This window comes from Solanum stenotomum, chromosome 7, assembly GCF_019186545.1.
Source record: "Solanum stenotomum isolate F172 chromosome 7, ASM1918654v1, whole genome shotgun sequence".
Taxonomy (NCBI): Eukaryota; Viridiplantae; Streptophyta; class Magnoliopsida; order Solanales; family Solanaceae; genus Solanum; species Solanum stenotomum.
In genome coordinates, this window is record NC_064288.1 from 61,392,343 (window position 1) to 61,404,337 (window position 11,995).

Consider the following 11,995-nt stretch of genomic DNA (forward strand, 5'->3'; position numbering starts at 1 on the left):
CCCCCCCCCCCCCAGCCTATGCCCAAAATCCCTGAGACACACCTGACCTTTACTAAGGTCCTATTACCCCCCCAAACTTATTTTTTTATTAATTTTTTACCACTTTTTGGCCTACGTGGCTGAGTTCGTTACTTCACCAATGTTAGGCGTGTGGGTGCAGTTTTTAGACAACACTGACCAATAAAAATTGGTCACGTGTTAAAATAAACTTTATTGTTCTTTATTGTTCTTCATTGTTCTTCATCTTTAACTAAGTTGTCTTCTTCTTTATTGTTCATCATCTTTAGAAAAAAAAACCTCCATTATCATTATCATTCAAGTTAAATTGCTCCTTGATTCGAAAAGGTAAAGTAACATTTTAATATATTCTTTATATTTACACCTTTTTATGTCTATTGTTAGTTATGATTTTAAATTTCTTTCACAATTTTTATGTATAAATGTTAGGGTTATGAAAAAATCCGAGTTGAATAAGTTGTGTATGGATGAGAATGATTCAATGATCAATGCGGAAGTGCGATGCAAGCATGGAATCTTATTGCAAATGCAGACGTCTTGGTCAGATCGCAATCCCGGAAGACGAATTTGGTCTTGTCCTCACTATGAGGTCACGAACTGTAATTTTTTTAGATGGAGAGACAAGGAGAGAGTCGATGAAAGATCTCGGTTTATTCTTCCGAAATTGGTGAATAAGATTAAGGAGTTAGAAGAAAAATATGAGCGTGTGAAGATGTAATTGGAACAGCTTGATAATTCCAACATTGAACAGTCAAAACAAGAAAAAAATCCTTTGGATGAAGGTGAAAGTCTTCAAAATCGTTATGAAAATCTCAACATCAATTCAAAGGAGAAGGGTTGCGCTGTAAAAGAAATGGGTGATTTGAAAGAGAAGAAGATGAAAATGAAGAAAAATGATGAAGGTTGTCGTTGTTTTGGGAAATTCCTTTGTTGTTTGATGATTTGTTTTGTTGTTATATTTGTTAGCTTTCTAACCCAAGTTGGTAGGTTGAAGGATCAAATGAAATTGCCATAATTATTTTGTGGTATTGAAACCTTTATTTGCTCTACCGTAATGAAAATTTGAATTTGTTTGTGTTTGAAATTGTCTTAATTCTCTATTTGCCCTGATTTGTTTGTGTTTGAAATTGTAAAATGAAGTAAATAAAGAAGTATTAATCACAATATCTATTCTCCCAACAAAGCTACATATAAATAACACAAAAACACATTGCATAAGTACCCCAAAATTGCAGTACCTATTCTTGCAAATAAAAAACAAAGCTTCACATAAATAATACAAGTCACATTGCATAAGTGTCCAAAATTTCATTACTTAAGAGCAAGTTTTCAGTACAAAGTTGATTCTAAAAGTGAACTTAAAAGCAAAATAAAGTTTTCACATTGCATAAGTACCCATAATTTTAGTACTATTTCATACATACATATAACAAAAAAACAGGAAATAGTTGTTTTTCCTTCAAACATGAAACAAAATAGTACTTATAGTGGCCACCAAAATAGTACTAAGAAAACACCATTGATATCAACATTATAGTTTCCATGGGTCTCGAGGCTATGAAGAGGAGGAAGAATTTGGGTTTGAAAGCCTTGATTGATCTCTAATGTGCTGGAGCCTTCTAGTTGTGATTGCTTGATTTCCTTTCCACTTCAATCCACTTGTTGGTTTGAAACCAACATCCCCAGTTACAACATTTGATCTCAAAACTCTTTTTGGTCCAGCTAATACTTTGCTACTTGGCAGTCCAGGCTATAAAATTTTTAGAGAAGTAAGGTTATTAGAGAACAAATGTTATCAAGTCATTAGGGTTCAAACAATATGAATGCATCACAATACTTATATTGAAAGTTTTGAAACCATTTTCAGCTTGAAACACACCCATTCCAGTTACTCTTGGCCTTTTAAATTGAGTTGTGTTTCCAACACCCTTTCCTTTCCTGGCAGTAGCAGTTTCCTTTGGTGCAACATTTGTATTCTGGTCTACACCCTGTGTTGTACTACCTTGAGAACATGTAAACCAACTTTCAAGTGGATGATTAATACCTCTTGCTGCACTTCCCAGTCTCCTACCCCTTCCTCTACCACTCCAGGCTCTTGATGATACTCCAGCACCACTTACACTCGCACTTGCTTCATGTGTTGGTGTTCTTGAAGTTGTTGGAGGTGCAGTGGTTCTAGGTGCTGTCCTTGATGCACTTGCACTTGCACTTGCTTCATGTCTTGGTGTTCTTGAAGTTGTTGGAGGTGCAACCTTTGATGCACTTGCACTTGCACTTGCACTTTTAGGTATGCCTCTCCCCCTTTTTGCAACAGGCTCACTCTCAATATTTGTTGATTTCTAATTTGCAAAAAAACATTTATTTTATTAGTAAGTTGATTAAACTTTAAAAGTAAGTGACAAAATAGTAATGTACCTTTGGTCTTTCCCTTCCCCTTCCCTTTCTTGAGCTTGATGGTTCTTCAACATTTGAAGTAGGGATAGCTCTATGTTCCCCGGCAATAGAACCAACTCCATCACAGTAAGAAATAATTAATAGTAAATAAATAATAATTCTTACAATTTCAGCAGTACATATACTACTGGGCAAGTAGTTGAAGAGTATTGACATATATCACAATAACTTCCAGCCCTATAAAGCTTTGGAGTAGGATTTGTTGGTTTCTAGAATTTTCATTGACTTTGCATCCTTATTAGGTGGAACCAGCGTTCTCTATCTCCAAAAATAGATATTTTATCAGTTAAATTTTAATTTGACATAGTATTTAATAAGAAAATATTTATTGTTATATTGAGTTTATCATTTTGCTCATATTAATTGATAAGTGTTGATGTTGTCTAAGCGTAGGACCGTCCCCCACTTCCGTCCCGAGGCACTAATGGGCTTTTTGTTTTTGGAACAGACGACAGTGTTTTGCTGACGCCTTGAATCAAGCTTCTATTGCGACATAATATGCTTTCTCCCCCATTGCTAGTGATCACAAATATCTTTACTCATTATATTTTTGGAAAACTGGTTCGAAATATATTTGAACTTTGATCGAAATTATTGTAATAATCTTAAATTTTGGGCAGGACCTATTACCTCTACACTATTTAATAGTGTGTTTTAAAGATATATAGGTGTCCATGTGAACATTATAAATATTGCATTATTATAAATAGTAAATTGACAAGTAATGGAACAATATTGATACATATAAACGAGGAATCAAAAAATGAAAGCTTGAGGCTCCGGAGATGATTCGGAGAGGAGTTGAGGGCTTTATCATTTTCCTCATCTGGATTTGAATATCTAACTTGGCCATGAAACAACCAAAAACCAAAGTAGTCACGTTCTTCACACTTCTTATTTGGAAAATAAACGTAAAGGATATAGTATTATATGAGTTATGCTACAAATCAATTGATTGTGATGAATATAATCATGATCAAGATATAATTGGGTATATATCTTAATACAATGAGTTATGGTACATGTCAACCAAAGGTGGATCTATGATTTGGAGGTCGTGGGTGCCACATCGTTCTAGTAAAATAAAATGATCAATTGCTTTAATTTTGGGTTACGATTCGGGTTATTATTATTTTTTATTATTTTTATAAACAAATCGATCAAATATGTATTATAGTAATATTTCTTTTTAGATAATCTGAGATTAGAGATAACTATACAAATCAATTTTTATTTACTTTTTGTAATTAGATGTCTTATTCGCTGAAATTTTGAGAAAAAAAAAAAGATTTTCACATTAAAATTTGAGCTTGTATAAACTATCTATAGTATGAACTTAATATATTCATATTCCATTGACTTTATGTGTTGTTGGAGATATATAGTAGGGAAAAAATAAAAATTATAATTTCAGCCTAGTCATCTTACTTAGCAAGAACGTCAGTGAAGATTGAAAGAACCTTTAAATTAAAAAAAAATCTAATAATAATATTCATCATTTTTAAAACTTATATTTTTTAAAACTACCATTTAAATATATTCTTAATAATATTTATTTGATGTTTATAATTCAGTAGTCATTAATTAATAAAGAATAAACACGTAACATTCATATTAATAATTAATGAAAGAGAAAGTAAAAAAAAAATTAAAAATTTATTGTGAAAATGAGTCAATTTGAATTAATAAAGAATAGTAAATAAATACGAATGAATGGAGAAAAAAAATTAAAGCCGTTAACACATTAATGAAAAAGACAAAAAAGAAGGAGCAAACAAAAAAACCTTTACACATTAATGAAACAAAAAAAGAAAAGAAAAGAAGGAGCAAACAAAAAAAATAGATGTTTTCAGCGGAGATCGAACCCGCGTTGGCTGTGTGGCTGGCGGCCACCTTAACCATTTGAACTGTTCAGAATTTCAATTATTAGGTGGCAAAATTTATATATATTTAACTACTATATATATATATATATACAACGTTTTTTCCAAGATCACTAGGTGCCATGGCACCCCCACCTGTCCATGTAGATCCGCCCCTGAGGTCAACCTTTGATCAATTTATTTTCACATTTTAGAGGTTATTAGACTATATTTATTGATAATATCTCATTTTTTAAAATTTCCTAGTGATATTCATTAAACAACTGATATGAAAGAGAGTAAATAAATTTTCTTTCGTGATTATGAACGAATGCTATTGCAGTGCGAATAGTTAAAGCTTAAACGATTAGTCTATAGGTCACTAGTTCGAATATAGGTTAGGTCCCCCCACCCCATTGTAGTTATTTTTTTTTAAAAAATAGACTCTTTGAAGTTTTGAGGATTTAAATAATTTTTAATTTCTTATGTTTTTGGTAAATAAGATTGTAAAAGTTTATATTTGGATCCTTTTTACAATAATTGATGATTTATCATAAGTATAAGTAGAATCATTACGATGAAAATAAACGTAAAGGATATAGTATTATATGAGTTATGCTTCTTCACAAATACAAGTCAATTGAATGTGATGAATATAATCATGATCAAGATATAATTGGGTATATATCTTAATACAATGAGTTATGGTACATGTCAACCTTTGATCAATTTATTTTCACATTTTAGGAGTTATTAGACTATATTTATTGATAATATCTCATTTTTAAATTGCATAGTGATATTCATTAAACAACTGATATGAAAGAGAGTCAATAAATTTCCTTGCATGATTATGAACGAATGTTATTGCAGTGTGAATGGTTAAAGCTTAAATGATTAGTCTATAGGTCACGAGTTTGAATCTAGGTTAGGTCCCCCACCCCCATTTTAGTTATTTTTGTGTAGTCTTTCTGAATAGAATGGGTGTGAGTTGTACTTTTTAGTTTTGTAAAAGGTTGTAGATAGGAAGATTCAAGAATTTGTGGCACGTGGCGTGTGAGCTGTGTCACATTACTTAATTGTGAAACCTTTTTTATTTATTTATTTAAAGATGAAGTTATTAGTTCAAAGAATAAAGAAGGCACCCGTTACTTCATTTTCTTTTATTGATTTAAGAAAAGTAGAAAAATTAAAAATGATACATTCATGATTATATGTATTAATAAATGTAGGGAATTTATTACATTAAGTTATCAATTCGCACTACTAAAAAAACAGTGAATATCGACCTATAAATACCGACCTCTGGAGGTCAGTATTCCCTGAAATACCGACCTAAAACCGACATCCCAGCTTAGGTCGGAAAAAGCTTGGTCGCTATTCAATACCGACCTCTGGAGGTCGGTATTTACTGACCTCTCGAGGTCGGTTTTTATTTTATGTCGGAATATTCATTTTTTTAAATTCCGACCTCTGGAGGTCGGTATTTTTATTTTTGTAATGTTGAAATTCCAACTTCCGAAGGTCGGTATTTTTATTTTTGTAATGTTGAAATTCCGACCTCCGGAGGTCGGTATTTTTATTTTTGTAATGTTGAAATTCCGACCTCCGGAGGTCGGTATTTTTATTTTTTATTTTTGAAATTCCGACCTCCGGAGGTCGGTTTTCTACTGCAAAACAGGCAGCAAATTGCTGCAATTTTTAGTTGCCCACCTGCATATTTATACCAAAACAATCCAAAGCCAAATAAACTTCATCCAACCAAAACAACCCAAAGCCAAATAAAATTCATCTAACCAAAACAACCCAAAGTCAAATAAACTTCATCCAACCAAAACAACACAATATTTTCAACATATACATTAAACAATTTCAAAATAAACTTCATCCAACCAAAACAACACAATATTTTCAACATATACATTAAACTATTTCAAAATAAACTTCATCCAACTTCAAAATAAACTAAAATACGATCAAATTAAACAATTCCAAAAATATAGAAGTCTAAAATGTCAAATAGATACAACTACTCCTCATCACCCTCACTCTCCTTATCAAACTTACCATTCTCATCACCCTCACTTTCCTTATCAGACTTATCATTCTCATCACTCTCCTGATTAGATCCATCACTGCTAGCCGGACATGGAGGAAGAATATTTCCTGATTCAAAAAGAAAAGTTAGTTGGGCCTGAAGCGCTGCATACCTCTTGTTCTCTACCTCCTTTGCTGCCGCAATCTCCTTCTCTCTCTTCTTCTCTCTTTCTTCTCTCTTCTTCTCTCTTTCGGCTACAACAACAAGCTCGACATTGAGATAAGCTATCTTACTCTCTATTGCAGATATTGTCTCTCTATCCCCACCATCAAAGCTTGAGGATGATGAACCACAATACCAAGACTTCTTCTTCTGATACGCCTTTTCTGGATAGCCGTAGACTGAACCTCTAATCGGTTCACCAGCACTCTGTTTCCAAAGATTCTTGTTTTCTTCTTGTGTAAATGGTCTGTCCTGACTCTCAAGAGGTAGAGTACTACGATATTCCTGAGATATTCGTATATACCAATCCTGTAATTTAAACAAAGAACTCTATGAATAAGAATGCAATATATACAAGGAAACGAAAAAAAAATCAGTTTGAATGGAGTTCTTACATATGTCTCTTGAGCACGTGGCTCAATCCATCTTTCTTCTTTTGTGGGGTTCACACTCTTCTTGACGTGAGTAACCTTGAACATCTCTGGTACAACTACCGGCCTACCCAACTCTTTTTCCTGCAAATAACATATATAGAATTTGTTTTCATTAATCTCCAAAAAGTACTTATCAAAAAAGAAAAAAAATATTTTACTAAATTAAGAAAGTATACCATTCTTTCCTTCCTAGTAACCTGGCTAATAGCTCCACCAGTGTGCAAAGAGCCTCCCTTTTCTGATGCGCGAGCCATCTTCCCAATCTCACTCCTCTTTTTAAATTTTTCATCAGTACTCCAATGTTTCAATAACAAAGCCCATCGATTCGGAAATATAAACTTAGGCATTCTGTTTTCTCTTCGACGATCACAAAATGTGCTAGAAAGCAACTTTGAAGCTTTAAGCTTGAAGTTCACTTGAACGTCATCCTCGTGTTCGGGAGCCCATACATAATATTTCTGTAATAAAAAATTACTAAATATTTATTGTTCAATTGACTAGAGAATTTAAATGTATATGATATGAATTTAATTTATATATATTCTTACCTTAAATTCATTGAACATCTGCCCTTGGTTGTTAAGTGGAATCGAACTCCAATTCGGATACACACCATTATAGTGAGTTCCGATGCACTTTAAAATAATTTTTGCCATACCCACATCAGGACGTAAGCTGAAATACGAGTTCATTGACGAAGTAGAGTAAACAAAAAATAATCAATCAATTAAAATATAAATAGATAAATGAAAGATGAAACATAATTAAATCACTTGTATCCTAATGGCTCGATGACGAGTCTCCGAAAATTGTCTCTATCGCCTGGCTGAGGACCATGTGCATCTGAGTGCTGGGTGGTGGGAGTATTAGGCTCTGAGCCATTAGATTTAATATGAAGATTGGAAAGTCCAATTGATCCATTACTAGTATTCAAACTATTGCACTGACTAGCACTAGCTGATGGTATGTTAGACCCACGACCAAGATGTGAATAGCCCTGCAATGTTTGATAACCCGAACTAGGTACCACAATGGGTGTAGATATAGTATAACCAGATTGTGGAGCCACATGAGTAGAGGCATTATGTGACTGGTGTGTCGAGTGAGTAGTTGAAACTGAAGCTCTTTTTGAAATATTAACTCGAAAGGGCTCATCAGATATCACGACCCCAATGGGCCTTCACATAGCATTGGCCTTAAATTTCTTTTTCGGATTAGCGGATTTTTTTTATTTACCCTTGTCTTTATCTACCATCTATATCAAATAAATATAAAGATTAAAACAAAGTAGTACAAAATAATGTCACAATGTCGAACAAATATATCAAACAAAGTTATCATAACATAAGGCTTAATCCAAATAGTCTTTCACAATGTTGAACAAACGTTAAAACTACTAAAATATAAAGTATACTCAAATATGAATAGCTAAAAATCCACCAACTAAACATACAAATTGTTATTCATCCTCTTCGGAAGTTTCTTCATCATCTATCCATTCACATGAATCATCTTCGAAAGTTTCCTCCTCATCTATCCATTCATCCTCTTCGAAAGTTTCCTCCCCATCCTCCTCCATATTTGTTGGCATATCTAACTCTTCTCTATTAACTTCTTCTAATATGTGATCAGGATGCTCCAAATTCATTTCTAACTCAGCATCCACTACTTGATGAACACTTGATATTTCATTTTGATATGCAACATCCAATTCATTCTCAACTTCCACTCGCCCCATCGGTTTTGTTTTGATTACAACCCACCAATTAGACTTATCCCTACGCAACGGATAAGGAGCATAGTACACTTGCTTAGCATTTTGTGCAATAATAAAAGGATCATAAGCCTCATACTTCCTAGTGTGCTTGACTTCAATGATATTATGCTGCTTAAGCTCCCTCGTACCTCTTGAAGTTGGATCAAACCACTTGCATTGGAAAAGTACTATTCTTTTGATTGGCCAACCCGAATACTCCAACTCTACAATCTCCTGTAGGACGCCAAAATAATCAACATTCTCATTTTGATTTCCATTATCACCTTTAACCCAAACACCACTATTATTAGTTTTCTTATTCTTTGAGTATTTCTCTGTGGCAAATTTAAAACCATTTACGTTATATTGGGACATTGTGTGAACTGTAATCGGTCCCCAAGAAATATCCTTGAAAAATTGATCAAATGTGGCGGCATTTTCTGAATTGTAGACCTATATATAATTAGTAAATTAAAAGCAATGTTAGTAGAAGGAAGAGTACACTAATCTCTTAGTAGGTGTATATATTACAACACTTACCCAATTAGTATACCACGTTATAAATGATGGAAACACTTGATCATCACCATATTGGCTCACAAAATAACTGTAGAATCACATTGAAAATACAGTTAGTTTCCTTAATAAAATCGGAGTTGAATATATGTTGTTTACATATTTAATTTTCTTACTCTAAGAAGGGTTGGACTTCTGGACAATTCAACAAGACATGAAGCTCTGCAGATTTTTTCTCTTTTTCGGTAAGTTTGTGCAATGTACGCTTTTTTGAACCCTTACCCGGTTGGTTGAAGATTGATAATGATTGTACTGCAGGATCATTCCCAGTCACATCATGTCGATTAGGTCTGTTTCTCAAACACGACACATAATCATCAAAGTAGTAAGAACGAAAGTGGGATCTTTCTTTAGCTAGATATACTTGAGCCATACAGCCCTCCACCTTATGTTTATTCTTAATACCCCTTTTAAGACTTGCCAATGCTCCTGTAAAATTTTATATTAGATATATAATTTCAAAAGATATATTAACGATTTATGAAATAAGAATAAATGTGTTATAGTTACTTACCGCTCAAGAGGATACATTCACCTATGTTGAACTGGACCTCCCAGTAGAGCTTCATGAACAAGGTGAATAGGAAGATGTTCCATCACATCAAAAAACCTAGGTGGAAGAATCCTCTCCAACTTATTACTAATAACAACTATATTTTTGGCCATCCGAACCAGATTCTCTACTCTCAATGTGCTGGAACACAAGTCTTTGAAGAACAAACTGATTTCAGCCATCGGTTTCCATATGTTTTCAGGCAATCCACAAAAAGCAATCGGAAGTAATTGTTCCATAAAAACATGACAGTCATGACTTTTCATCCCATGTAATATTCCACGCTCAATGTCAACCCTCTTTCCCAAATTTGAGGCATATCCATCTGGCATTTTCAAGCTTTCCACCCACTCACAAATTTTTCTCTTATGTTCCATTGTGAATGAATAACTAGCCTTGGGCTTAAGTAACTTGTTGTTAGTAGACTCCTGTAAATGCAACTCCGGTCGTCTACAATGTTCTGGTAAGTCAAGTCTAGCCTTAATATTATCTTTTGTCTAGCCAGTTACATCCATTACAGTGTTGAACAGATTATCAAAATAATTCTTTTCAATATGCATGACATCGAGATTATGTCTAAGTATATTATCCTTCCAATAAGGTAACTCCCAGAATATACTCTATTTAATCCAATTATGTGCAACACCATACCCATCAAATTTGTACGGTGGTTCCTCAGTTACCTTTGGAAAATTTTAAACCCTTTTCCAAATATCATCACCCTTTAATATTGGGGGTGGACCATCTCGTTCAGTTTTATTCTTTTTAAATGCATATTTCTTTCTCCTAAACTCATGATCAGGTGGCAAGAACCGACAATGACAATCAAACCATGAATTCTTTCGGCCATGTTTTAATGTGAATGATTTAATATCTTCCATACAGTAGGGACATGCTAACTTTCCAGCTGTCATCCATCCAGATAGCATTCCATAGGCAGGAAAATTATTTATAGTCCACATTAAAGTAGCACGCATGTTTAAATTTTGTTTACGAGAAATGTCCCATGTTTCTACCCCCTCAGACCACAACAATTTCAACGCATCAATCAAAGGTTGTAAGTACACATCAATCTTGCTTTTTGAATTACTCGGACCAGGAATGACACAATTCAGAAATATATATGGACTTGTCATACACATCTTAGGTGGAAGATTATACGGTGTAATAAACACAGGCTAACAAGAATATGGTGTAGCCCCAACTGAAAAAGGGGTGAAACCATCCGCACACAAGCCCAGCCTAACATTCCTTGGTTCAGCAGCAAAATCTGGATAAGTTCTATCAAAATGTTTCCAAGCCTCTCCGTCAGATGGATGACACATGACACCAAGTGGCCTTTTATTTTCACGGTGCCATCTCATATGAGGAGCAGAGCTATTTGATACATACAACCTTTTCAATCTTGGTATAAGAGGTAAATAATGCATCGCCTTAATAGCAAGTTTCTTTCCGGTAGAACCAATCTTATAGCGAGGGTGACTACAAAACTTACAAGACTCTAGAATGACATCCTCCTTATAGTATAACATGCAACCTTTTTCACAACAATCAATTCTTATCGAGGAGAGTCCTAACTTAGACACCAATGCATTTGCTTTATAATAAGTATCAGGAATCTCTACATTGGGGTCAACTAATTCCTTCATAAGTTCTATCATAGAGTCCATTGCTCCTTGAGAAATATTATTGTCAGATTTGATACTTAACAATCTAACTGCAACAGACAATTTAGAGTGTTGACTCCCGTTGAACAAAGGACTACTACAATCACACAATTGTTCATAAAAGATGTTTGCTTCTTCTGCATTTTCTCCTTGTTCAAAATCAGAATGCATCCCAAAAGCATCATTAATCATATCTGACATTCTAGAACCTTGGAAATAATTATGCTCGGTAGATCTACTACTTTCATCGACAACAAAGTTATTAAACATAGTGTCACTTTCAACCTCACCATGGCTAGTCCAAACTGTATACCCTGGTTTGAATCCATTCATCATAAGATGCATAGCAACAGTCTCTGTTGTATGATATCTCACATTTTCACAAGTAACACACGGACACCTAATCAATCTTGAA

The 11,995-nt window shown here is 33.9% G+C and overlaps 1 protein-coding gene and 2 pseudogenes across 1 annotated transcript; 1 reads left to right on the forward strand and 2 right to left on the reverse strand.

Annotated features, from left to right (window-relative positions):
• The first annotated feature begins 388 nt into the window (after positions 1-388).
• LOC125870120 (uncharacterized) lies at positions 389-1,033 on the forward strand (annotated as a pseudogene).
• Positions 1,034-1,573: 540 nt separating this feature from the next.
• LOC125870121 (uncharacterized) lies at positions 1,574-2,534 on the reverse strand (annotated as a pseudogene).
• Positions 2,535-8,487: 5,953 nt separating this feature from the next.
• LOC125870122 (uncharacterized) lies at positions 8,488-10,245 on the reverse strand. The gene is made up of 4 exons (XM_049550475.1): positions 9,912-10,245; positions 9,477-9,789; positions 9,325-9,391; positions 8,488-9,237 (listed from the first exon to the last, which is right to left on the reverse strand). Exons 1-4 carry the CDS (start codon positions 10,243-10,245, stop codon positions 8,488-8,490), a joined length of 1,464 nt encoding a protein of 487 aa, XP_049406432.1.
• Between the last annotated feature and the right edge of the window lie 1,750 nt (positions 10,246-11,995).

Bases quoted from the DNA above. Each gene is read 5' to 3' on its own strand.
- LOC125870122 (XM_049550475.1), bottom strand. From the start codon at position 10,245: ATGCCAGATGGATATGCCTCAAATTTGGGAAAGAGGGTTGACATTGAG. The intron at 9,392-9,476 runs GTAAGAAAATTA...GTGATTCTACAG, and splicing joins GAAGTCCAACCCTTCTTAGA to TTATTTTGTGAGCCAATATG. The intron at 9,238-9,324 runs GTAAGTGTTGTA...AATTATATATAG, and splicing joins TAACGTGGTATACTAATTGG to GTCTACAATTCAGAAAATGC.